Source organism: Stegodyphus dumicola, chromosome 7, assembly GCF_044657685.1.
Source record: "Stegodyphus dumicola isolate Sdum_Otavi_A_Nest chromosome 7, ASM4465768v1".
Taxonomy (NCBI): domain Eukaryota; kingdom Metazoa; phylum Arthropoda; class Arachnida; order Araneae; family Eresidae; genus Stegodyphus; species Stegodyphus dumicola.
This window is the reverse complement of record NC_140774.1, coordinates 59651771-59675679: the sequence shown is the minus strand read 5'-3', so window position 1 is coordinate 59675679 and position 23909 is coordinate 59651771. Positions and strand designations below refer to the sequence as shown.

At 33.2% G+C, this 23909-nt stretch overlaps 1 protein-coding gene and 1 long non-coding RNA gene across 11 annotated transcripts in view; one reads left to right on the top strand and one right to left on the bottom strand.

The window, feature by feature from the left end:
* The window catches only part of LOC146996205 (uncharacterized), a 244862-nt gene extending 223898 nt beyond the window's left edge, over positions 1-20964 (top strand). For 2 of the 3 annotated variants that reach the window (XR_015042055.1, XR_015042053.1), the window contains one exon: positions 19079-20964. This is a non-coding gene — a long non-coding RNA (uncharacterized LOC146996205). Of the gene's footprint in view, positions 1-13715; positions 14856-19078 lie in introns of those variants that run through there. The other variant, XR_015042054.1, reaches the window with a different exon arrangement.
* LOC146996204 (cullin-5-like) overlaps positions 1-23909 on the bottom strand; it is a 181800-nt gene that overhangs the window by 151308 nt on the left and 6583 nt on the right. For 2 of the 8 annotated variants that reach the window (XM_085820303.1, XM_085820304.1), the window contains exons 2-3: positions 23367-23453; positions 15581-15617 (exon numbers count right to left, since the gene is read on the bottom strand). The exons of 4 other annotated variants lie outside the window; for them this stretch is intronic. Coding sequence is in view for 1 of the 4 variants with exons in the window: in XM_085820297.1 (XP_085676423.1) it covers positions 15581-15617 (37 nt within the window). In the remaining 3 variants the exon portion in view is untranslated. The remainder of the gene's footprint in view (positions 1-15580; positions 15618-23366; positions 23454-23909) is intronic. 2 more of the 8 variants (XM_085820297.1, XM_085820302.1) reach the window with 1 other exon arrangement.

Sequence of the window (23909 nt, the reverse complement as noted above, 5' to 3'; positions counted from 1 at the left end):
TGATGGTGTCTTCCAAGATGACAAAGCCCCTGTTCACACAGCTCACATTGTCCAGGACTGGTTTTCTGAGCACGAGGATGAGTTGTCCCATCTCCCCTGGCCACCACAGTCACCAGACCTGAATATTATCGAACCTTTGTGGTCTACATTGGAACGGAAAGTGCGTTCTCGTTATCCACCGCCAACATCGTTATCTGAACTTGCCACCGTTTTGCAGGAAGAATGGTATAATATTCCCTTGGCAAACATACAGGAACTGTATTTATCCATTCCGAGAAGACTGCAAGCTGTTTTGGATGCCAACGGGTTTCCTACCTCATATTAAGCAAAGAAACATGTTTTTTTAAAGGTGTTTCCATATTTTTGTCCAACCCCTGTATGTTTCTCGCATTGTGATAAAACAACAATACCTAGAGTCATCAAACTTTGAATACTGAACATTTCCACCCAAATATGGGCATTTGGAAGCCAAAATTTAGAATTTGTTTAATTCTCGATTTTATATTTTGTAAAACTTTAACAAATTTTTTATTAACAAACTCCACGATTTCAAAGCGAACAACGGCAAGACTGTAAGGAAAAATCATTTTTATCTCCAGAGCGCGAGACTGTGTATTGGAAATTCTAAAGCTATGCCCCGTTTAACATTATTTTGCAATATTGCTGACGAACTGAATTTTATGGTTTAAATGCGAAGAACATGATATTTAATAAGTAAAGGTAACATACAAAATGTTAAAAAAGCGCCCCTTTGGGCGTAATGTAAAATCTGAATGCTTTCAAAATTTTTTTTATTTATATTTATTTGATTTTTTCCCTCACAATTATTATTTGAAAATAATGCTACTACTTAGTAATTTTCTTTCAAATAATAAACAAAAGCAAAAGATCAGATTTTCACTTTGAAGGTAGGCAGTTAAAAATACGACACAAATTTTGCAATCGACTTTTTTTACAACTTGCTAGAAAGAAACCTTCCTTATGGGTGATACTCGTAGGATAAAATAACACTCACTGTAAAAGTTAAATGATACTACCAGATAAAATGAATTTTAAACCATCAATTTACACTGTATTAAGACACACACTTCTTTAATAGCATATATAAGTAAAAGATATTTTTTTGCCCTTATAACACAGAAAAGAGACTTTTCTTCGCGATTTTTTAACCTTTTTCCAATTTGATTCTTTATAGTGAAAGCATATAAACCGTATCCCAAATGATCTAGTTTTCGAAATATTTCTGTTAATTCCCAACAAAAAGTGAATGGTTAATTAAGTGTAATCGCCTTGAATGAGAAGAAATTAATACATTCCAATCAAACATTTTTTTAATGCAGTATTTTATCTGGTCTTTAAAAAATTCTGTATTAAAATGCTGCACAATTAGCTTTCTCTCACACAGAATTTCCCTTTGTTCGCTCTAAGCTTGATCTTTCGACCTGCGAGGAGAGGCCCACTAGCGGCCGAGCGGTAAAAGTTGCTGAACACTGGCAGTTCGGGCGAGGTTCGAATCCTCTAGCTGCATGCACATTCTCGTGGTTTTCCGCACGTGTAATGTGTATACGAGCCAGTTTCCCTTAGAAAGACCTCCACAAAGGCATCCCTTTCCTTAGGCAGATAGCTCTAGTGTGCTTTACCGTAATCTCAATACATCAATCAAAATCAACACCCTGCGGGAAGAAAGACTTCTGTCTGTCTTAGGTTGAAGCATAAACAGAAAACTTGCTGCTTAATATGTTGTGCGACTTTTAAAAAGTTCATACATGGACGATTAAATAATTATAATTTCTGTCTAATCACTTATTTAAGTAAATTACTAATCGAACGTAATCAACTTTTAGCTAACAGTTTATAATTTAATATTTCAAAGACCTTAGCGGGGACAAAGAGCTCTTTACGTTCAAACATAAAGAAAAGGTTTGCTTGTTACGACATGAACCTTTAAAAAGTCTAAACGTAATTTAGTTATTAATTCTACAAACTGGAAAGGAACTAGATCGAAAGAAAACGCAGCCGATTTTTGTTTTATTCAGGGAGAATTGTTTATTTTTATTGCTTACAAATCTTGAGATATATCATATAAAGTCAAATAATTTCTTACATGGCTTTACCGCTTCTATCATGTTTAGCAACATTCAGTCATATAATCTTGAAAAGTCTTCAATTCTGCCAGTTCCTTAATACAATTCATTTCAAATTGTATTTAGCTCACCAGAGGCAAAGCGGAAAAATAGGTGAAAACAGGTAGTTCGAACAGGGTTCATATCCTAGCTGCATCGCAGTTTCGTCGTTTTCTTCACATTTTTGGCTTGGTTTATTTGATTACGGCATAGCACATTACCTCAGTAAGGGCAGTGATACTTTCCTGGAGAAATGTCTAAGGAAAACTGACTCATACCCACGTTATGTATGGGGGAAAAGACGATAACGCCGATGCAGCCAGCCCGTTCGCCCAAAATTGAGTCCAGGTCAAACTACCAGCGTTCAGCGACTTTACTGCTGTACTGCTATGACCCGTTTTTCTCAACTATAAAGTGGCCGGGAGCCAGGAAAGGGGTATTGTCGTGACTTGCGATGTGGCGAATTTTGGTACTTAGTTATTACTTTTGTAACAGACAGCGCCACCACTTTTTCAAGTCATTTCATCACACAGTTGCCATTCGCCAATGTAACAGCCAATTAAAAAATATTCAGAACTACCTTTCAAATTTGCATAATAAGATTTATTCTTATTAAATATTAATATATATATATATATATATATATATTTTGTCTGTTTTGCAAAATATTTATTTCTTGTGCTGTGTTTTATATTACGGATAAGAAAATTTTCAGTGTACGAAAATACAAGTGTGAATTTTTTTTATTAAATTAGCTGGTTTAAGTATTTCACTGAATTATTTGGTATTAATATAACTGAAAGTGAGCTCCTAAATGTGATGGATATAGATAATATCAAGAACTTTACGCATATAGTGAATGAAACACACCCAATTTTGTACTGCTATATTTACTTGTCAAAATCTATTTCAAACGATTTGTTGTAAGCACAGCATTAAAAAGTCTGATATGTAGACCACGACTTCCCTTGCGCGGAATATTAAATTATACGCACATTTTTTTTCTGCATTTCATTGAAACTTATTTCCTCTCTCATTAGAGATAGTTTTCTCTTTCAATTAATTCAATTCTCACTTTGCGACAAGACAAAAATACATAAAACCTCAAAATAGCTTTATTAAAAATTGCAAAATATAGAGACTTGAAACACCAAATACAATTAAAACAATTAAAAAAAAAACAATTTTTACAATTAAAATTATTGTTTCTACGCAAAAACAAGTAGTTATGCCAGCGACAAGAAGGCAGATTTTTCGGTGCACAAAACTTTTACTTTGGGTCCCACTTGGCAAAAAGACACTGAAAGTGCAGAAACTGAATTCACTATTTCGCTAAGTTTCAAATGCAAACAAATATGGCAGCTATAGTAAAAAAAAATTAGGCTTAGCCGCACTTAAAAAACTTTTAAATAGCTAATAATTCTACAACTATTGCATGCAGATTAACTAAAGGCATAAGAACTTTAACTGGGAGATAAGAACAACATAATTTAATCATTTTTAAAGCAAAACATGCACAATTTACCAATATATAAAAATTATTTTTAAAAAAAACTGAGCTCACGCAGCTGAGTTACAAAGTGGGTATATTTGCTTATTTATACACTTTTGGTGCAGCCGAATCCAACCAAAAAGGTAGGTGCACAACTACATGTTATATCATATACAAAATTTCAACGTTTTGAGTCTACTCGTTTTTGATTTATGCGAGCTACATACTTACATACGTACATCTAGACATCACAAAAAAATCTGTCCTGAATCCATTTTAAATCCTTTTTGCAAACCGTTTTGGGAAAAAGAGTCCTTTATTCTGTTCTTACCTACAGATGTCATGCAAAAACATCGTTCATTGTATCTGATAGCAGTTAATATATGGGTATTTTCATTGAAATATGATACCCGAAAATTTTCATGGCTGCGACACTTCTTACAAAAGTACAACTTACTTCGTTTGATTTACTTACAACTTACTTCGTTCACTGTCTGTCTCATTATTTACAACTTACTTCGTACAAGGAAGTAAAAAAGTGAGTTCTCAAATATCAGTAAATAATTAATTTTATTCCTTTTGTTCTTTCATATTATAATAGTTTATCATTTATCAGTACAAAAACTGAGGTAATTAAAAAATTAACTTTTTAGATATTTTTAGTATTTTTTCATTAACGTTATAAGGTATTTTCTCCCTCCTTTCTGCATGCCTTCGTGGTGTAACCGTAGCACACTCGGCGCGTATTCGAGAGGTGCAGGTTCAAGTTCCGGCGACTCCTTTGCACATTTTTCACAGCTCCTTTAAAATAACCTAATGACTCTACAGTGGCGCTCGAACTAAAATGTTGTGAACGATGATTCTTCACAACCAGGATTTAACGATCGGGTTTCCTAATTTCCATTTGCCCTTTAAAAGGGATAATGTATTTTCTCTCTCCTTCCAGTATGCCTTTGTGGTGTGACGGTTAGCACACTAGGCGCGTATTCGAGAGGTTCAGGTTCGAGTCCTGGCAAAAGGCATTGCTCATTTTCAAAAATACCTCTCGGCGTATTATAAAAAAATAACCTAATAGATTCTAAAACGTAATTAATGAAAATCATTTCAACCCAAAATAGGATTTGCGTTAGTGAATTTTAGTTAAGAATAGTGGCTCCCCACTATTCTGAATATTATTGGAATAATTTAAAGATTAAATCCGATAGTATCTTAAGATGGTTTTGCAATCAGAAAACAAACTCATATTGATTCATCCTTATTTTCTTTACAAATGCCGAATATCTGTTTGCAAGTCTAATCTGTTTTCAAATCAAATGCCGAATATCTGTTTTCTATTTGAACTTGATCAAATAGTGTGTTAGTGTTTAATTCAAAAGATAATATTATGCATTGATTAACATTTCCTCTAACTTCTTTTTAACTAAGGTTGCCTATGAGCAACCCCTTTAATTCTGACTCGCAGCTTTTATTTTTAGGTCAGGATATGAATGTAATGTTAAGGCCAGGATATGAACGTCGGAAGGTTAAGGATATGAACCTTTAAACAATAGGATTTCTTTTGAAGCACAGCGGCATGACAATGATCAATAATCTTAGCATCACTAAGAATAATTTTCTGGGTTCTCATACTGAAATTTTCCCAGAGTATTAAAAGTTGTAAATGAAAACGTAAGCATATTATAAAGGAAAATGTAGCCGAAAAATGCTGTGACTGCTATTTAACTCTAAAGAGGGGTTATCAAAGAGAAAATGAGAATTAATATTGATTAAAATTGCATTTTAGGTAATTATTACTGATTATAATAGACTGCAATGTTTGAATATGAATTCTTTGAATATTTTTTTAAAAAATTATGATTGCGAAAATAGAAAAATAGTTTCTTGGATTGATTCCTTTCTCACAGAAGCCAGATGAATTCTGTTTTACTTAATGAAAACTAAAATTTATTTGCATATTAATCTGTCCTCTATGAGCACTTTATTTCAGTGATCTCTATTAATCTGCCATTTGTTTTTCTTAATTTAAATGCTTCAAGAATAATTAGAAAAGGACCTAATTCTCTTCTTGCCTTTAAATTCTTCATTTGTAAAACTGCATTTTCAGCTATAATCATGTGAAATAATTCTCTAAATATAATTCAGTGCAGAAAAAATAAGATATATAAACAGCTTGCAAATGGGATCACCACTTAGATTCTGTTTTAGAAATATGATGAAGCTTACGAAAAATCTAGGAAGCGAAGTAATTCCGTACAATATTTTATAATTTTTTATCAATGATCAACCTGTAAATATAATTTACATCGACATGCAAATATAATTTAATAATTTAATGTGTACGTATATGTTACCGTGAAACACCGAAATTGGAGAATATCGACTTTCACCGGAGAATGACAACATTTACCACATACATCGGTGAAAGATCGAATATTGCATTACATTCTTGTACATTCGGACCCTCACCGGTGTTATGTCGACAATCACAGATATGCTCTGGTGTAGGTCGAAAAGAGAGTTCATAAGAAGTCATAATAGTTTAAGTTGTTGCAATAAATAAGATTTGAGTCACATAATTTAGTAAGCTTTTTATTACTATTATTTTATTTTCTCATTTAGAACGCACTGTATAATTAAGTAAGTTTTTAACTTCTATTATTTTCCTTTCTCATTTTCAATGTACTGTGTGTTTTAAGTTCTTATTTTAAGTCTCAAGTGCTTTTTTTCGTGACTGAATTACGGAGAAGAAATATATTCTTATATGTTCAACATTCACCGGTGAAAGTCGACATTTTCCAGATTTCGGTATTTCACCATAACATATGTTCTACATGTAAATATTATAATATATATATGCATGTATATGTGAGGAGAAGGTTCATTAGCGTCTGAGTGGTAAAGCCGCTAAACAGTGATAGTTCGGTCCGGAGTTCGCATTCCAGTGAACGGAATGGCTGTATGGGCGTTTACGCTCCCCGGGGAAAGCAATTAGAAATACGATTTGTATGCGATTGAAATGCGATATTAATGTGCAAAATTGATATAATTTTGAATATTTGTTTCACCTGTTCATTCGTGCTTTCCCAGTGCTCGGGTACCTTGGCAAGGTCGGGGGGCTCCCTCTCCAAGGAGGGTCGAAAGCCTGAGCAAAAGTGCCTACTACTTACTGACTTGGTGTGAACCCCAGGGTACCAGGTCGGTCTACAGACCCAGTGCATCTTATTTAGTTAAGCGTTGAATAACTCTACCTACATCAAAATGAGTTCTAAAGACATTCTCAAAGAAGGACAGGCATATATTGCCACCTTAGAGACAATATTGACAAATTCTGGCATATTCTGGCATAAACAAGGCAGTAGCCGCTGATATTCGACATCAATTTCAATTGATGTTCAACCTTCTAACTGAACAGTGTGTCGAGATGGCACACATGGAAGGACAAATTCATCAAACGCCAAACATTAAAGACTCTTATGCGGACGTACTTAAACGTCCAGCTCGTGACCGATCCAAAACATGGAGAAAACCAGATAAACAACATGTCACTATTTTATACCCCACAAATGAAGGGGATAAACCAGACAACATCAGAAAGAAGCTCTTAAAAACTATTGATCCCACAAAGCTCCACATTGGAGTGAAAAGACTTAAAAATGAGGCAAAAGGTGGTCTCTTAATAGAGACCAATAAAGCGGAAGACATAGAGACGCTAGAAAATGAAATAAATACTGTACCAGAACTTAAAAAGGACCTACAAATTGTTCGTCCTACACGTAGGCTTCCTAAAATTATAATATATGATATTCCAAGGGACTTGACTAAGGAAGAACTTAAGGAAGCCATTTTAGCCCAAAACGAAGGCATCGATGGTGATGGCCTACAGGTTAAATTTCCTATCAAGCATAAGAACGGAAATCATTGGGTTTGTGAAACCTCACCGGAGGTTTTCAAACACTTACTAAGTTACGCAAACTGTGCGTTAATTGGGAACGTTTCAATTTAAGAGAATACATCAGACCAACGCAGTGTTTTAAATGCTGCCAATACCGACATATTTCTAAACAATGCCAAACAGAAGAGGCATGTGGACATTGTGGAGAAGTGGGACATTCCCACAAAAATTGTGACAATAACTACCAAAGATGTATTCATTGTGCAGAAAGAAATGCGAATAGTGATAAGCACCTTGACGAGCAGCACTCAAGTTTCTCAAAAGACTGTCCTAGCAGACAGCTAGAAATTGAAGATCTTCGAAGAAAAATCAATTATGGCTAGAGAACTTATTCAAAATATAAAAGCGTTGCAAATTAATTTAGCGAGATCACATGTCGCAACAGCACAACTAAAGACTTGTATCTTTGAATACGACTTGATTTTTATTCAAGAACCATACTGTATCAATGACAAGCCGTCTGGCTTTCCGACTCAAACATTTTTTCTCCAAATGACCACCCCAAAACAGCCACAGTGGTGGTTAACCCACGACTTACGGTTCTGAATACTTACGCTTCTTCTACTTTAAATGTTATTACATTAAAGATTGAACATAGGACAATAACCATTTTTAACTGTTATACTCAACCTATAACGGACTTAACAGATTTAACTACTCTGTTAAACTTAGCTGAACGTTACTTTGACGATCAACATGATCTTCTTCTCCTTGGCGACTTAAACGCGAAAAGTGTGCTCTGGGGCTCCCCCTTCAAGGATCCCAGAAAACGCACACTTAGAGAATTCTTAACAATGCATAGACTGGCTGTTGAAAACGATCCGGATGGTCCCCCTACCTACAACTGCACAAGGGGAAAGAGCTGGATTGATATTACAGCTTCCAGATCAATCTCTTCCACGTCTTTCATTCATAATTGGAAAGTTATGGACTGTATCACTTTAAGTGATCATTGTTATATCTCTTTTGAAATTACGTATCAACATTCTAGCTCAACTCAAAGAGTCAAATATAAACTTACACAAATGGATTGGCTCTTACTGAAGGCAAAAATTGGTCACTTTTTTGGTTCAATGGAATCTTACTTGCCTAAAGATACAGTTGATCTTAATCAACTTATAATTAAGTGGACTCAGAAAATACAGGAATACTGTGACTTGGCAACCCACGCCAAGGGAAAATATGTTAAAACTCAACACGAAGGTGTCCCTTGGTGGACCCCGGAACTCTCAATATTACGAAAAAGAATCCTCGCTTTGAGAAAGCGTTATCACAAATGTATTCATGATGACGAACTAAGGGCACACTATAAGCAAGTCTACGAAAAAGACCTTGCTCTCTATAAAAGAAAGCTTATGCAAGCCAAAAGAACAACCTGGAAAAGATATCTGGAGCGTCTAAGTCCTAGTTCACCCTTCGGGGTACACTATGACATTGCTAAGGGGACTATGCAATCCCCTCTACAATTAAAAGCGTTACTCAAACCAGATAAAACCAAGACTTCCACAATAGAAGAAACTATACGTTTCCTAATGGATTACCACTTTCCTAAAGATATAATCAGCGAAGACACGGAGTTTCATACGACAATTCGTAACAACTTAAGGAATCCATATAATTCAATAAATGATGTTCCGTTTACGATTCCAGAAGTGGAAAATGCTATCAAATCCCTCAATCCAGGCAAAGCACCTGGAATGGACAATATATCTAAAGAAATTATAGCTGAAGTTTTCTATGCTAACCCACAATTACAAGTAGCGTTACTTAATGAACTCTTCCGTCGAGGAATATTTCCTAACTGCTGGAAGACAGCGAAATTAGTATTATTCTCAAAAGAAGGAAAAAATGGTGAGCTTCCTGATGCTTACCGCCCTATTTGCTTGCTTAACGCATGGAGTAAAGTCTATGATAAATTAATCACTAACAGATTGACTTATTTCTTAGTATCGAATTCCAAATTAAGTGAACAACAATATGGCTTCACGGCGGGAAAATGCTCAGCAGATGCCATCAAGGACAACATAGTCTCACAAATAGAAGCAAACCGACGTAATAATAATTACACCAACGTTATCTCTTTGGATATCAAGAGTGCATTCAACAATATTTGGTGGCCGTTCCTACTACAGGAACTCCGCAATCTGGGATGTCCTCTAAATATTTATAAAGTTATTGAAAGTTTATTGGATAATAGACATATAATCTATGAAATAAATAATGTTCAATACTCCATAAAACAAGAAAAAGGATGTGTACAAGGATCCAACTCTGGACCACTATTCTGGAATATAGTAATGAATATAGCTTTAAAACTCGAATTTGAAGATGGAATCCACATCCAAGCTTATGCGGACGACGTTTCACTCCTAGTAACAGGATCTATGCATATGCAAATTCAAACCAAGGCAAAGTTGGCGCTTCAAAAACTATCAGAATGGGCACTCAAGTGCAAACTTCAATTCTCTCCCGAAAAGTCAAAGTCTATGTTTATAGCAATCAAAAAGCGTGGTGCAGCCTATTCAGCACCGACAATAAAGATGAACGATCATACCATTAAGCAACAAAAATCCATTCAATATCTTGGAATAGTCATAGATGAATGCCTTACCTGGCTACCTCATCTAGATTATATTAAATCTAAAGTTTGTAAAATAATGAACAATCTTCTTAGATTACTTGGGATGCCCAAACCAGTTCTGAAAGAACTTTATAAACGTGCAATAGAGCGTACCATAGTATACACATGTCCTGCCTGGTGGTACCCACCTACGGTAAAAATGCGAAACAAAACAAACTCTATACAACGCATAGCACTTCTTGCAATGACCAAAAGCTATAAGACTGCCCCTACTGCAGCTCTTCAAGTGATTGCTGGAATTATGCCGCTTGATCTTAAATTGGACATGGAAAGCATCATCCAACGTACCAAACGAGGATGGACTGACTTTAAATATGAGGACTTAGAACTTTCACGGGATCAGATTGAATTCCCAGTACCTAAATGGCATTCTCATCCAGCTCATATTCAAGTCTTCGGATGGGACAACAAGCCTCCAATCAATAAAGGTTTAGAAATTTATACGGACGGTTCAAAAAGTGAAGACGGCACTGGAGCTGGCTTCTGTTCCTTCATGAATGGAGTTTGTCACGATCAATTTATGTTTAAACTGGATAAGACTAGTACAGTATATCAAGCTGAAACTTTAGCATTAAAGTCGGCATTACTATGGTTAAAATCACACCCCAGTCCTGCGCATATATATTCGGATAGCCAGGCTGTTTTAAAGTCTATCCATAAATACAATATCTATAATCAGAACATTATCGCCATAAAGAAATTACTGGCTTTTACAAAAGCAAAGCTTCATTGGATAAGAGGACACCAAGGCACTGCCGGCAATGAAAAAGCCGACGAGCTAGCCAAACAAGGGATTTACTTGAACACGTACCTAGACTGCAAGATCCCTATGAGTAATAGCATCAGGACGACAAACGTTCACACTTCTACCGAATGTTTCGGAGAAACGGCATTTCAGTGATTTTTTTTAAATCAAGTTATCACTAATCACGGAGCCTTTCCGATTTATATTAACAGATTCAAACTAAAGGAATCTACATGCAAGTGTCAATGTGGTAGTGAATCCGCAGATGCACTTCATATGATTATAGACTGTTCCAGTGTATCAACAAAACGTAGAGAAATTTTCAAACAAAATATAACTTTAGAAACTCTAAAACAACTAATTAAGAACGACAAGGGACGATCTTTGTTATCAAGTTTTATGGAATACATATACCATAATGAATCAGATCTGTACTTATAAATTGATTGTATTATATAATATTATTGTACTTATATTGGAATACTCATATCACAATGAATTAGATCTGTACTTGTAAATTCAATCGTATCATGTAATATCTTTGTACTTTTATTTGCCATGTTATTAATCATTTAATTATTGTAATACTTAATATTGATTCTTTACTTTGTTCTTCCTATCATTCTATGTTGCATTGTATAACTCAATTTATGTTCAAAAAATAATTTGTTTTGTAAATATAAAAACATGCTATGTAATGTATTTTTTCAATAAAGACGTTGGCGAGGCCAACACATCTCCTAGTCAGAAGACCTCAAAATTCTAACTAGGTCTTTCAAAAATTCTAATTGGCATTATTTGATCTTTGAGCTCTTGCTCCAAAATTGAAAATTTCCTTAGCCTATTGGCTCTGGTGATACTTCTGCTTAAGAAGTGCGGACCAGACAATCCATTTTCATGTTGTATGGGCGTTTACGTGGTTTTCCCCATGTATAACGCATATACGATCCAGTTTTGCTTAGAAAGTCCTCTACAGAGGCATCCTTACCCTTAGGCAGATAGCCGTCGAGTGCTTTGCTATATTTAAATAAACCACAACAAACCATATAAGTAATTTAAAAATCGCTTTATTTTATATATGCTTATAAAATGTATATATATATGTGTGTGTATGCGTAATTAAAAATTTTCTAATTGCTTCAGAACCTAACATTTATATTGATATTATATACATATACATACATTAATGAACATTGTATATTTAAGATTTTTTTCTTTCATATTTTATACCTGGTAGAGACATTAGGTATTTTTTTCCGGAATCAGGCAAAATGAAAATTAACAGAGCCTTCGCCGGGAATCGAACCACGGACCTCTGACAATACCGGCTCAGCGTGCAGAACCACTACACCATGAAGGGATGCTAGGAAGGCACGAGAAATACCTTACATACTCCCCTTTTGAAAGGGCGACTGAGGTTTTTAGGGGACCCAATCGCCAAATCCTGGGCGCAGAGAATCCTCATGAAACACCCTTTTAGTTCGGGCGCCACTTTAGAGACATTAGGTATTTTTTTCTGGAAGCAGGCAAGATGAAAAATTAACAACGCCTTTGCTGGGAATCGAACCACGGACCTCTGACAATACCGGCTCAGCATGCAGAACCACTATACCACGAAGGGATGCTAGGAAGGCGGGAGAAATACCTTATAACCTTGTTCTTTATTTTGTTGCATTTATTTATGCCTATATACATACATATAAAAAAAAACATAATAATAGGCTAAAAATTAAAAGCAAAATTTTTAAACCCGTCCTGCACTATAGATATGTGTGTATTGGACGGCAGAATTTAGGGAAGTTGAAATTTTTGGAATTTGGGAAAGCACCGAGTGTCAAAATTAAGGGATGAGAAGTATTTATGATTTAGGGAAAGCACTGGGATCCAAAGTTTAGGCATGGTTAAAATTTAGAACTTACAAAAGCGCTTTGCAGCAGAATTTAGGACCTGTAGAGGCGATACCAGGCGGTTTCAAGCGCCAGCCCTAGATAAAGCCTTAAGTATATATGTGGGAGTTTATTTATTCAGGACTCATATTAGTTTGAAGCATGTGCAAGAAATAAACGTAGGTATAGAAAAAAACTAAACTATTACAATTCAGGCTTAATTCAGAACGCTATAGGAGCAAGACAAAATTTAGCGAAACCACTTGGGTTTCGTTGCCAATCTTGTGATACATAGCCAATAACGTATAACACACGCTATTAAGTTAGGCTAAAATTATCATTACTGATTCTAAGGCATTTTAAATTAATGTAGCAGACTGCGCTGCTCCCTGACCTTCTAATTTGACCCAGTTTATTAATTTTCGCAGACTGTTATTATTACAGAAATTTTATAAAAACTAAGCTTGAACTTTCGATTATGTCGAAAAGAGTTTCCAATTCTGGAGTTACAAAAGGGATCTACAAAGCGAAACCATGTTTAGAAGTCCATTAAACAAAATGTGGAATTGCTGCAAAAAATGCATACAGGCATATTCGTCTTAAAATTATGTGAGGAGTATGGCATTGGAAAGTCCACTGTATATGACACAAGAAAAAAGAAAAAGGAACTTTTTGAATTTTTTGTGGGAGCATCTTAAACAACTTGCATTGAACGAAATGTTTAATAAAGTAAACAAATATTAAGCTTTCTTTTGTAAATTTTGATACCCTTTAGATCATAATTGTTCTTTATTTCATAAATTACAATTTCATAATTTTAATTGTATAATTTCTGCATGCCATCTTACCAGATTTAAATTGATGATCTATTATTAGGGGGACCAAAAAGTAATGTCGTTTCTACGCATGTCGACAACAACGATAGACAACAACATGCTAAGGGCAGAAGTGGACGCAAATCAATGTCAAACAATCGAGGAACTGTCAAACACTCTTAACCAACCTTGGTCGACCAAAAACATTTAAAGCAGAATGGAAAAATAAGCAAAGCAGGTGTTTGAGTCCCCCATAATCTGTCCGAAGAGAACAAGGCCAACCTATCCATCACACGCAATGTATTGCTTCAACGGCACCATACAGAACCATTTTTTGATCGCTTGATTAGTGGAGACAGAAAAATAAGTCCTATATGATAATCCAAAACTCAAAAGGCAGTTTTAATAGGGGTTACAAAGGGTTTACATCCCGAAAAGGCACTTCTGGGTATTTGGTGGAGTATTCGTGGAATTGTTCATTTTGAATTGCTGAAATCTGGAAAAACTGTTAATGTAGACCTTTATTCTGAACAATTGGATCTAGTGAACCAATCTTTAATTGGAAAATATCCGGCGATTGTCAACGGAAAAGGCGTCATTCTGCAACACGACTGTGCAAGACGAACACTGGAAAAACATAATGAATTGGGGTGGGAGGTACTGCCTCACCCACCATATTCGCCCGATATCGCACCCTCGGATTTCCATTTATTCCAATCCCTACAACATTTTCTTAGTAACAAAAAATTTCAAAATTTTGATGATGTCCAAAATGCCATCTTGAGATATTTTACTCAAAAACCAATTGATTTTTATTGATCTGGGATTGAAATCTGCATACTAGATGGCAAAAGGTTGCTGATAACGAGGGTGATTATATTATTGCTTAAAAATAAAAACTTGTTACAAATTTATTTGTTTGAATTTAATGTAAGAAAGCAACATTACTTTACAGCCCCCCACAGGATTTGGAAATATCCCAAATCCGGAATCGGCTAGTGCGGATTTCGAACTTTGTACTGTATTTATTAATACTATATGAAGAGATACTTTTTTAAATTATAAAAAATATTGCTTAAATTTTTAATGCATTTTATTCTCACTTTTTTGAAGTGTTTGTAAGAGTAAATTTTTAATTTTGCAATGTTATTGTCTGTTATTTTACTTCAATATTTATAATTAAATTTTATATACAACAAAATTTATTTTGTAGATTTCAAAATTGTGCATCATATACATATTTAATACTTCTAAATATGTCAAACAATACATAAAAAGTATTATAAATTAAACATGCTTATCTTCTACTACAGAAATGTTTAACAGCAACAAAATTTAATTATAAGATTTTTCTTTTCTTTCATGTTTGCAGCAAATGCAAGAAATAAAAATAATTCTGAAGATGTTTTTTATGTTGAAAGGTATCTTGTGGCATTAACTGCATAAGATACTTTTAAGCAAGTTGTAGCTTATATTTAAAAGAGTCGCTGATATTATCATCCAAGCCTCATATTTTCAAACTACAGTAAATTTTTTTATAAACATGAGGTTTAGAATAATCACTTTCCTAAAAATCAAATAATGACACAAACATCAAGTTCTTAGGAGCCTGAATTAATCAGAATCACAGAAATTCAGTGGTTATGTAGAAATTATCCACAGCAGGACAACTCAGAAAGTTCTGGGGACAAGTAAAACATGCACCAAAAATTTTGGAATCATTTGCCATGATCTTTATTAAATAAATTTAAGATGATTTCTGAAAATAAAAATTCAACTTTTTTTAAAATTAAATACTGGAAAGCACTTTCCTGTTTTCTCACATGTGCTTAAAATTCTAATTTAGAATGCAGTTGTCAAGAACTGAATTTATTGCCTATGAAAAAATATTTCATTTTCAGATTAGATATAAAAGAATTTTTTTACCTCAGTAGTACATAGAGACTTCAAACTGCAAAATGTCCTGCAAAAAAGAAATAAAAATGCATTTCAATAGTCAGTACATAACAGAATATGCTATACAATATTTACATATAAGTTGCTTCAAAGGACTAAACTGGGAAGTAAATTTCTTCTGAAATTTAAGATGAATATGAAGAAGGTATACAATAAATAATTATGAAACTAAATTGAAGACCTTTAACTAAGAATTTAAACATGCTGCTAATTAATGTATACAGAATCATAGCCTTTAGTGCAGTAATAAGGAATAGCAAATGTAATAAACAGTAACTCTTTAATCAACACTAAGAAAACTGCTGAAACTGAACATAAAACACTAAGTTAATAATTTCAGAAACAGTTACAAAAAAATAATTGTTTAAAATCTTTACATATAACAACATAACACTGTTGGGCATAATAACAATTCAGCCTTTTAGGGCATAGTACATGCAGCAGAAAAGGTTTGAGATGGCACACAATTTGCTCTCAGTTCAGTTTTATATCCCTTTGGCCAGTGAAGGCAAACTCATTAGTCAACAGAGTCAATTATCAACAGTTCAGCACTGTATTTATTAATACTTGTATTCTCTTTTCAAGTATCTTCTTCCATTCATTCTCTGCATATGTCCAAACCATCTTATACCTTTCTCAACACTACATCTTTTTTTGCTCCACAACACTCCCTAAAATTAACTCAATATTTCAGTTTTTAAGTCTTAGTTAAACTATATATATATGTCGAATAAAACTTGATATTATACTTAATAACGATACTATTTTATTGATAAAAGAGAATTGCAATATATTGAAAAACTTGAATCGCAATAATGACTAACAAAACACTAATGTAAACAATGGCCTTGCATCTTCTTGAAAAGTTTGCATTTTGTATGTTGTTTTTCATTTTAAGCCTTATTACAAGTTTTCATGAATAAGATGACTTCTCTATTTACTCTTGACAAAAAGTTCATGCTTGAAAATTATTGATCGTATGAATATGTAGACTCGAATAAGAAAAACATCAAACGTTAGTTTTTTAAGCTGATTACATGAGTCGGGAATAATATTATTCCACATGTTTTCCTTCTCCAGATTACTTGTGCTGTGAACTAAGCACACATTTATTTTTCTCCAATGTTTCTACATCAGCACTTAAAATGTTCAAATTTCAAGTTTCATAATTTTTTTTTTTTTTTTTTAAATTCAGCAATTGATTTCAGAGTTGCCAATGTGAATATTAAACAGAGAAATGCAATTCCGTTGCACTAGTATTAAGAGGTTTTTTAACAAAGGCTAATGTTGCTTTGCTGATTCAGAATTCCTGAAACCTGCTGAGAAAAACTTCTGTCATAAAACTGTTGTTTTGAAATGGCAAATGTCAATATTAGATCTATTTTCTTGAGAATGTTTCAACAGGCTTGGAAAGTGAACCAAAGTTTCTGTTTCAAAAATCTTGAGCAGAAAGAGATAATTTGCTTTCAAATGAAATAACTTCTTCCAACATCAGAAAAATTGTGTTTCCTCTTCCCTATAGGAGGTTCGAATCCCGCGAACGGGCTGGCTGCATGGGCGTTTTCGTGGTTTTCCCCATGTGTAACGTGTTAAAAATGAGCCAGTTTCCCTTAGAAAGTCCTCCACGAAGGCATCCCTCCTCTTAGGCAGATAGCCCTCAAGGCTTTGCCATAATCACACACACACACACACACCTCTTCCCTATAGTTTTTTGATTAAGCTGATTTAGATGAGATGTAACGTCTACCATAAAATAAAATTTTTGGATCTACTGATCATTCATTAGTTCTGGATTATAAACACTCATTTCAAGGAGTAATGCTTTAACTTCTGTTAATAAGGATGCAAAACATTTCAAAACATTTCCTCTTGATAACCAACGCACTTTATTATTCAGCAGAAGATCTGAGTACTCGCTCTCCATTTCAACTAAAAATTCTTTAAACTGGCGATGATTAAAAGCTGTAGTAATAATGAGGTTAACAATAATATAATTATGAATTCCATAACTTTGCAAATTTCTTCTGGAAATGTCGAGCACAAAGCGCTTCTTGATGAATGATACAATGGTAAGTAAGATCTTGTCACTGATTTTTCCTTTCAAAATAATAACAAAAACGTTTCTTACCCCGGTCATTCTTTTCGCCCTGTTTGTTGCAACTGAGACAAGTTTATCGAGATTTGGTGATCTACCAGGAGACCAGAAGAAAAAGCAGAGTTGGCAGCTGTGGTTTATAAATATAAAAAACTATTTTTATTCGAATCCTGGTATATACCAACATTTTCTGTACTTTTTTTGGTTTAATTTATAAAGTAAGTTCAAAAGCAATCTAAATAAATATATATATGCATTTTTCAAGTACTGAAAAGGAAGGGCATGATGGGAATGATCTTCTAGCAATGGTGAAAGGGGTGGAATAGGGCAAAATAGGTTGAGAACCACAATGTTAGATCTTTTAAGTATTAGTTAAAAAAAAAATAAGTTTGAAGCTTTACACGGCATTTAATTATTATTAAATGAAATTTGTTTACATCTAATTAGAATTTCGGAACACTTCCGCAAAGAACCCGGCAAATGTAAACATCGCCAACTTTGGCGATAATAGTTCAAACCTGGTAATCCGGCAGATTCAACCTATTCGCTTGTAAGAAGGTTGCAACCATTCCTCTAACGTTCATTTTGTTGAATTATCACCGTCATTGTTCGCATTTGCCAATTTAAATTATTCTTCACTTATTTATTATTATTTTTTTTGTATTTTCACGTTATTATTTATGAACTTTTAACAAATAGATAGAAATATTTTCATATAATAAAGGAAGTTTTCGGTGACAGATGCTAGTTTGTGGAAGAAAATATGGCGGGAGAGGGGTTAATGATAATTGGTAACATGGCTGTTAACGTAGCGTTAAGCACACAGAATCATGAGGTTTCCAACCGATAAAATATTTTGACTTCATCACCTGCCAAAATATGCATTTTAAATAATTAATTAAGTAATGTTTTTATTATTGGTATGGTCATCTAAAATTATGAGAAAAACAATATTTATGGCTTAAAACTTTAACCAGATAATATATTGTTAATGCTTTTCCAACAATAACATTTGAGAAGATTTCAGGTGTGACACACAAAGAGATGATTAAACTGAAATAAAAAGTATTATTGATTCTCTAAAATGACAGAATAGTTTTATGGATACTCAAAGTCATCAAAATTAGCAAACCACTACTTGTGTAATGAATCCAAGTGCAAATGACTCTTCAAAAGTTTTATTAACAATGCTACTGAATAGAATTTCAATACTGAAAATTATTGGCACTGTCAAATATACTATGAAAGACAGGCAGTTGTTTCAACATAAAATGCTTTAAACTGTTTACAAGTAAATTGATAAAAATAACATTGAAAAACTGTTTATGTAAAATGGATGTATTAAAAGTCATGCATTCATTAATTTATTACAGGCACATGGCTCTTATTGAACTAAGACTGTCACTGAATGATTGTTTGGAATCGACATTTCTTGCTGTCTGAAACCTACTTCACCTATGATGTAAATATGCAGTTGTGGTTCTCACTGACATAAAGTTTAGCCACTCCTGATCGATTATATATGTCTACTGTATTTATACCTATTATACTAATTATCAGATACAATTTTGAGAATATCAACAAGCAAAACACTTAAAAATTTAAAAAAGACACTTGTAGTAGAAATATTAATATTCTATATGAATTATGGAAAGTACATGTAATGAATAATACCATGACCAAACACTTAAAAAAAAGAATAGATTAAGTATTTCCTACCTCGATACTTGAGAAAGCAATCCTGTTACACAACACATAGTTAACTTTTGATTACATGATATTACATATTACATATTTAGTCCTACGAGTGGTTAAGAAGGCTGAATAGTGGTAGTTCAATCTCGGCTCAAATCCTGAAAAACAAGCTGGTTGTGCAGGTTATTTTTTCGTATGTGTTTTGTGAATTTTGTGACATTTTCGTGGTTTTCCATGAGCCTATTTACCCTAGAAAATATTCACAAAAGCATGCCTTTTTCAGCTAGCTCTCACATGCTTTGTATATTGAATTAAGTACACACAAACCCTTCTTAATTTTAAAATGATAAAGTTATTAAGTTCACATTACATGCAACGAAGCTTTTTACAAGCCAGGATACTTTCTTTAACAATTACAGTGCTAATTAGTGCTGTACTTCTCAGTTATATGTGAAATAACATCTCAGTGTCACTGCTTGTGACACATTTGTTTCACTTAAGTCTTCTTATGCAGTCATAAGCATGAAATAAACAAAACAATAACATTTGAGAAGATTTCAGGTGTGACACACAAAGAGATGATTAAACTGAAATAAAAAGTATTATTGATTCTCTAAAATGACAGAATAGTTTTATGGATACTCAAAAACTCATGGTTATGCATGAAAAACCTAATCCATACATCCTTGGTGACTGATATTAACATAGTTTTTATGCTGCATTTGTGAACTACGCGGTTAAATTGAGTGAAATTGTGACTAAATTTCAGAAGACTTATAAAATTATGGTGTGAAAATTTAAATGTGAAATTAAAATCAAGGATACATTGGACAGAACAATCAAAAAAGAAATGTTGTCCATAAATATATTAATAATAATTAATGATAAAATGGACATTTAAAATATTCATATAATAAATATATACAATTAGTGTAATTAAAATAAATATATGCATTTAAAAATGATCTAACTTGGACCATATTTGCAATTTTTGTAATGTTATTAAATATGGACTTTAAATAAAATTTTTAGCAGCATACATCATTTGGGTTTGTTTAAATTATGGAAAAGCATGGGAGAGATATCTGCCTAAAAGAAAAGATGCCTTCAAGGAGGTCTTTCTGAAGGACACTGGTTTGAATCCACGTTACATATTGGGAATACCATGAAAACAATCATACAACTTGCCCATTAGCTTGGCTAACTAAACTACCAGAGTTCAGTCACTTTACTGTTTAGCTGCTGATGAGCTGTATATCAGTTGCAAAGCAGTGCACAAAAAATGATATATTCCTTGGTTCTCGTTATGAGTTACACAGGGTTCATAGCCACATTTTAGTTAAAAAAATAAGCACTTTTCAAGCACATTTTAAGAAAAAAAATAAGCACCTGTCTAATGACATTATACACAACTGCATAACCTTAATTAGACTTGTAATTTAAAATATGAGAAATGCAGTATTTATTAAGAGAGAATAAGCATTACCTCAACCATGGAAAATAATTACTTTTTTTTTCCCTTTAAATTTTAAATAACAGTTCAATTTACAGAACTAGTTTACAATGAGAGAAAAAAAAAAAACTATGCAGAACTAAACTATATTACAAGATTTAATGATGAAATTTCAGTTCAAAATAGAGAAAATAAATAATAATAAGGCATATTTATTGTATTTGCTTGGAACCTAATAATAAATACAATTTATTTTTCCACTCATATTAATATTTAAATAATTTAAATCTAAATTCTGAATATTTTCTAAATTTTCATTGTTATATCAGTTTTCTCTTAACAGATATTGCAAGCAAAGTAATTTAAGTAAAAAAGAGGAACATTTCTGAAATCAGAAGACAGAAATTTGCTTCATGCAGTCATCCTTTAACAGTAAAAGCTTAACTAAGCCGCATACTTGGAAACTGGCGAATATTCGGACAGTTGAGCGTAACTTGAAAAAGAGGAGCGGAGGGAGGGGGGGTTGACTGTAGCCACTTTTTAGATTTTTCCGCTAAATAAATGCTTTTGACATTTTGATATGTGAATCATATAAAAATAAACCAATGGAACTGAAAAATATTCTGCTTAGCAAGCACAGTAAAACTCTTTTAAGTGTTCATAAACAAATCTCAAACAGAACATCAAAATTAATTAATTAATTATCTCTGCGAAATATCGCAAACGTTATTGCACAATACGTGTGCCATAATTCTTCCCTACGTGATATTACGCAATCGGAATCAACAACTGCTGAAATTGGGAGAATAAAGAACTAAATATGAGTAACTGGGGTGTTTTTCATTCTAATTTTCAACAGACGGCGTTAAATTTCCGCAATAGAATCATTCTTCGCTTGGGTTGGTAGACCACAGAACTTTTAGTCCTATTCAATCCAGATTGGAAAGTGACAAAAAAAAAAAAAAAGTCCGTTGCTTGTTTTGCAGCGAACTTGTAACAGTTTCAATATTTGAGATTTTGCGGAGAAAGGGGAGAACCTCCCAATCTTCGCACTATATAATGTATTGGCCAAAAAAAATTAAATTATTTTGACTATTCGATTACTTTCCCTTTATTTAAGCCATTCCGAGTATTATTCCTAAAACGCTGTGTTAAAATACAACCATTTTTGGAAGTTTACTATACTTCAGCAGTTACTGCAACTGTTATTATAAACATTCATACATATACTCATAATATAAGCATAATGATCATAATAAACACAAATATGAACTGACCAAGCGGAACGAGAATGCAAATTATTAAGATCTGGATAGAAATTTAAACGTGTATAGTATTTGGGTGAGAGGAAAAGAATGCCGAATGTACCGAAATTTTCTACTGCTTTCGCAATTCTTTGACCAATATAACGACGGGCACCTGTCTGTACTCTTTGTGCGCACCAAAGGTTATGTTAATGCAGAGAAAGGGGGAAAAGCTATTTCCGGGAGTATGATTCACCACCTGACATTCAATATTAAGAAAAGTTGTTTATTTAGTTTCGGCTTTGGTAGGGGGAAAATAGCGCGTTCATTAAAAAAAAAGCACTAAAAGCAAAAAATAAGCACTAAAAACAAAAAAATAAGGGCTTTAAAGAAAAAGTAAGCACCTATAAGGGCCTTTATATTTTATTTTCAAAGTTGTTTATTTAGTTTCGGCTTTGGTAGGGGGAAAATAGCGCGTTCATTAAAAAAAAAGCACTAAAAGCAAAAAATAAGCACTAAAAACAAAAAAATAAGGGCTTTAAAGAAAAAGTAAGCACCTATAAGGGCCTTTATATTTTATTTTCAAATATAAGGACTTATAAGCACTTATAAGGACCGCTATGAACCCTGGTTACATGCAAAAAAGCAAGTCTTAATAAAAATCGATATGCCAAATGTAAAGTTAATATGTTGGTTTTTTCGTGCAATACATGAACATATACATAAAATTTTAAAAAATAAGTCAGAGCAGAATATAATTTATTACTAAAAAAACTTTTATGTAATCAGTTGCAATTAAGTTTCTATTTAAATGAGAATATCTATTCATTTCATTTATGCGATCATAATGGATTTTCAATCGTAGTTTTGGAAGTACTTTAAAATTATGCAATGAAGATATTAATCGTAAATTCACAATTTCTTTAGAAACTGCACTGTTAAAAACATAAATATTTTGGAATTTTATAATACTGAAAGATATTCAAAGACAGATCTCAATTTTCCCAAGAAATTGCCAAGAAAAAGGGTCATTATTACAAAGCTCAATATTACATGATTTTTCTACTTCCATTAAGCTTTACATATTGTTTTCTGTGCTAACTTGAATTAAATACAAATTTATTTTCGTGCATCGTGTTTAACCAGTTAATTTTGAATTTTCACTTTCGTATGCTTAATATATTGTTTTCTCTGCTAACGTGAATTTATGTTACTTATTCTTTAATTACTTTGATTATATTCTTTAAATATCATGTTTACGCGGCTTACTTCCATGTGTTTTAATATCTCATAACCAACGCCCATCAACCATAGGTGAACTTGGCGAGTAAAACAGCAACGGCGCCAACGGGTTCTCTGTGGATGAAAATTCAGAATTTCTAAATCAATCAAACACATTCATGAAAACAAGCAATTTCAAAAGTCATTATAATAACAGTAGTCAAGAAAGCATAAAGTTACCAGCAAGAAATCTCTAACAAAGTTAAAGATCATCCATATAATCCAATTGCTATATTAATCAAAATAAATAAGAAATTCAGTACAAAGTCTGAAATCCAGACGTCCATTATCCGAAATGATCTAAAATCCGGACCTCAAAACCACCAACAACATTTTTCTCCTAGGTTTTACGCATGCACATTTGATTCCACCCCCCTCCGAGCATAATAAAACATCTGGAGTGTGCCAATTCTTAATTTCACTTTGACACTAAATGAAATACATTGTTATTGAAGAAACAAACCTTTTAGCATAAATGTGTACGATCAGGATCAGTAACTTGGTTTCATTCCTGCGTATCCGCTTTATGGT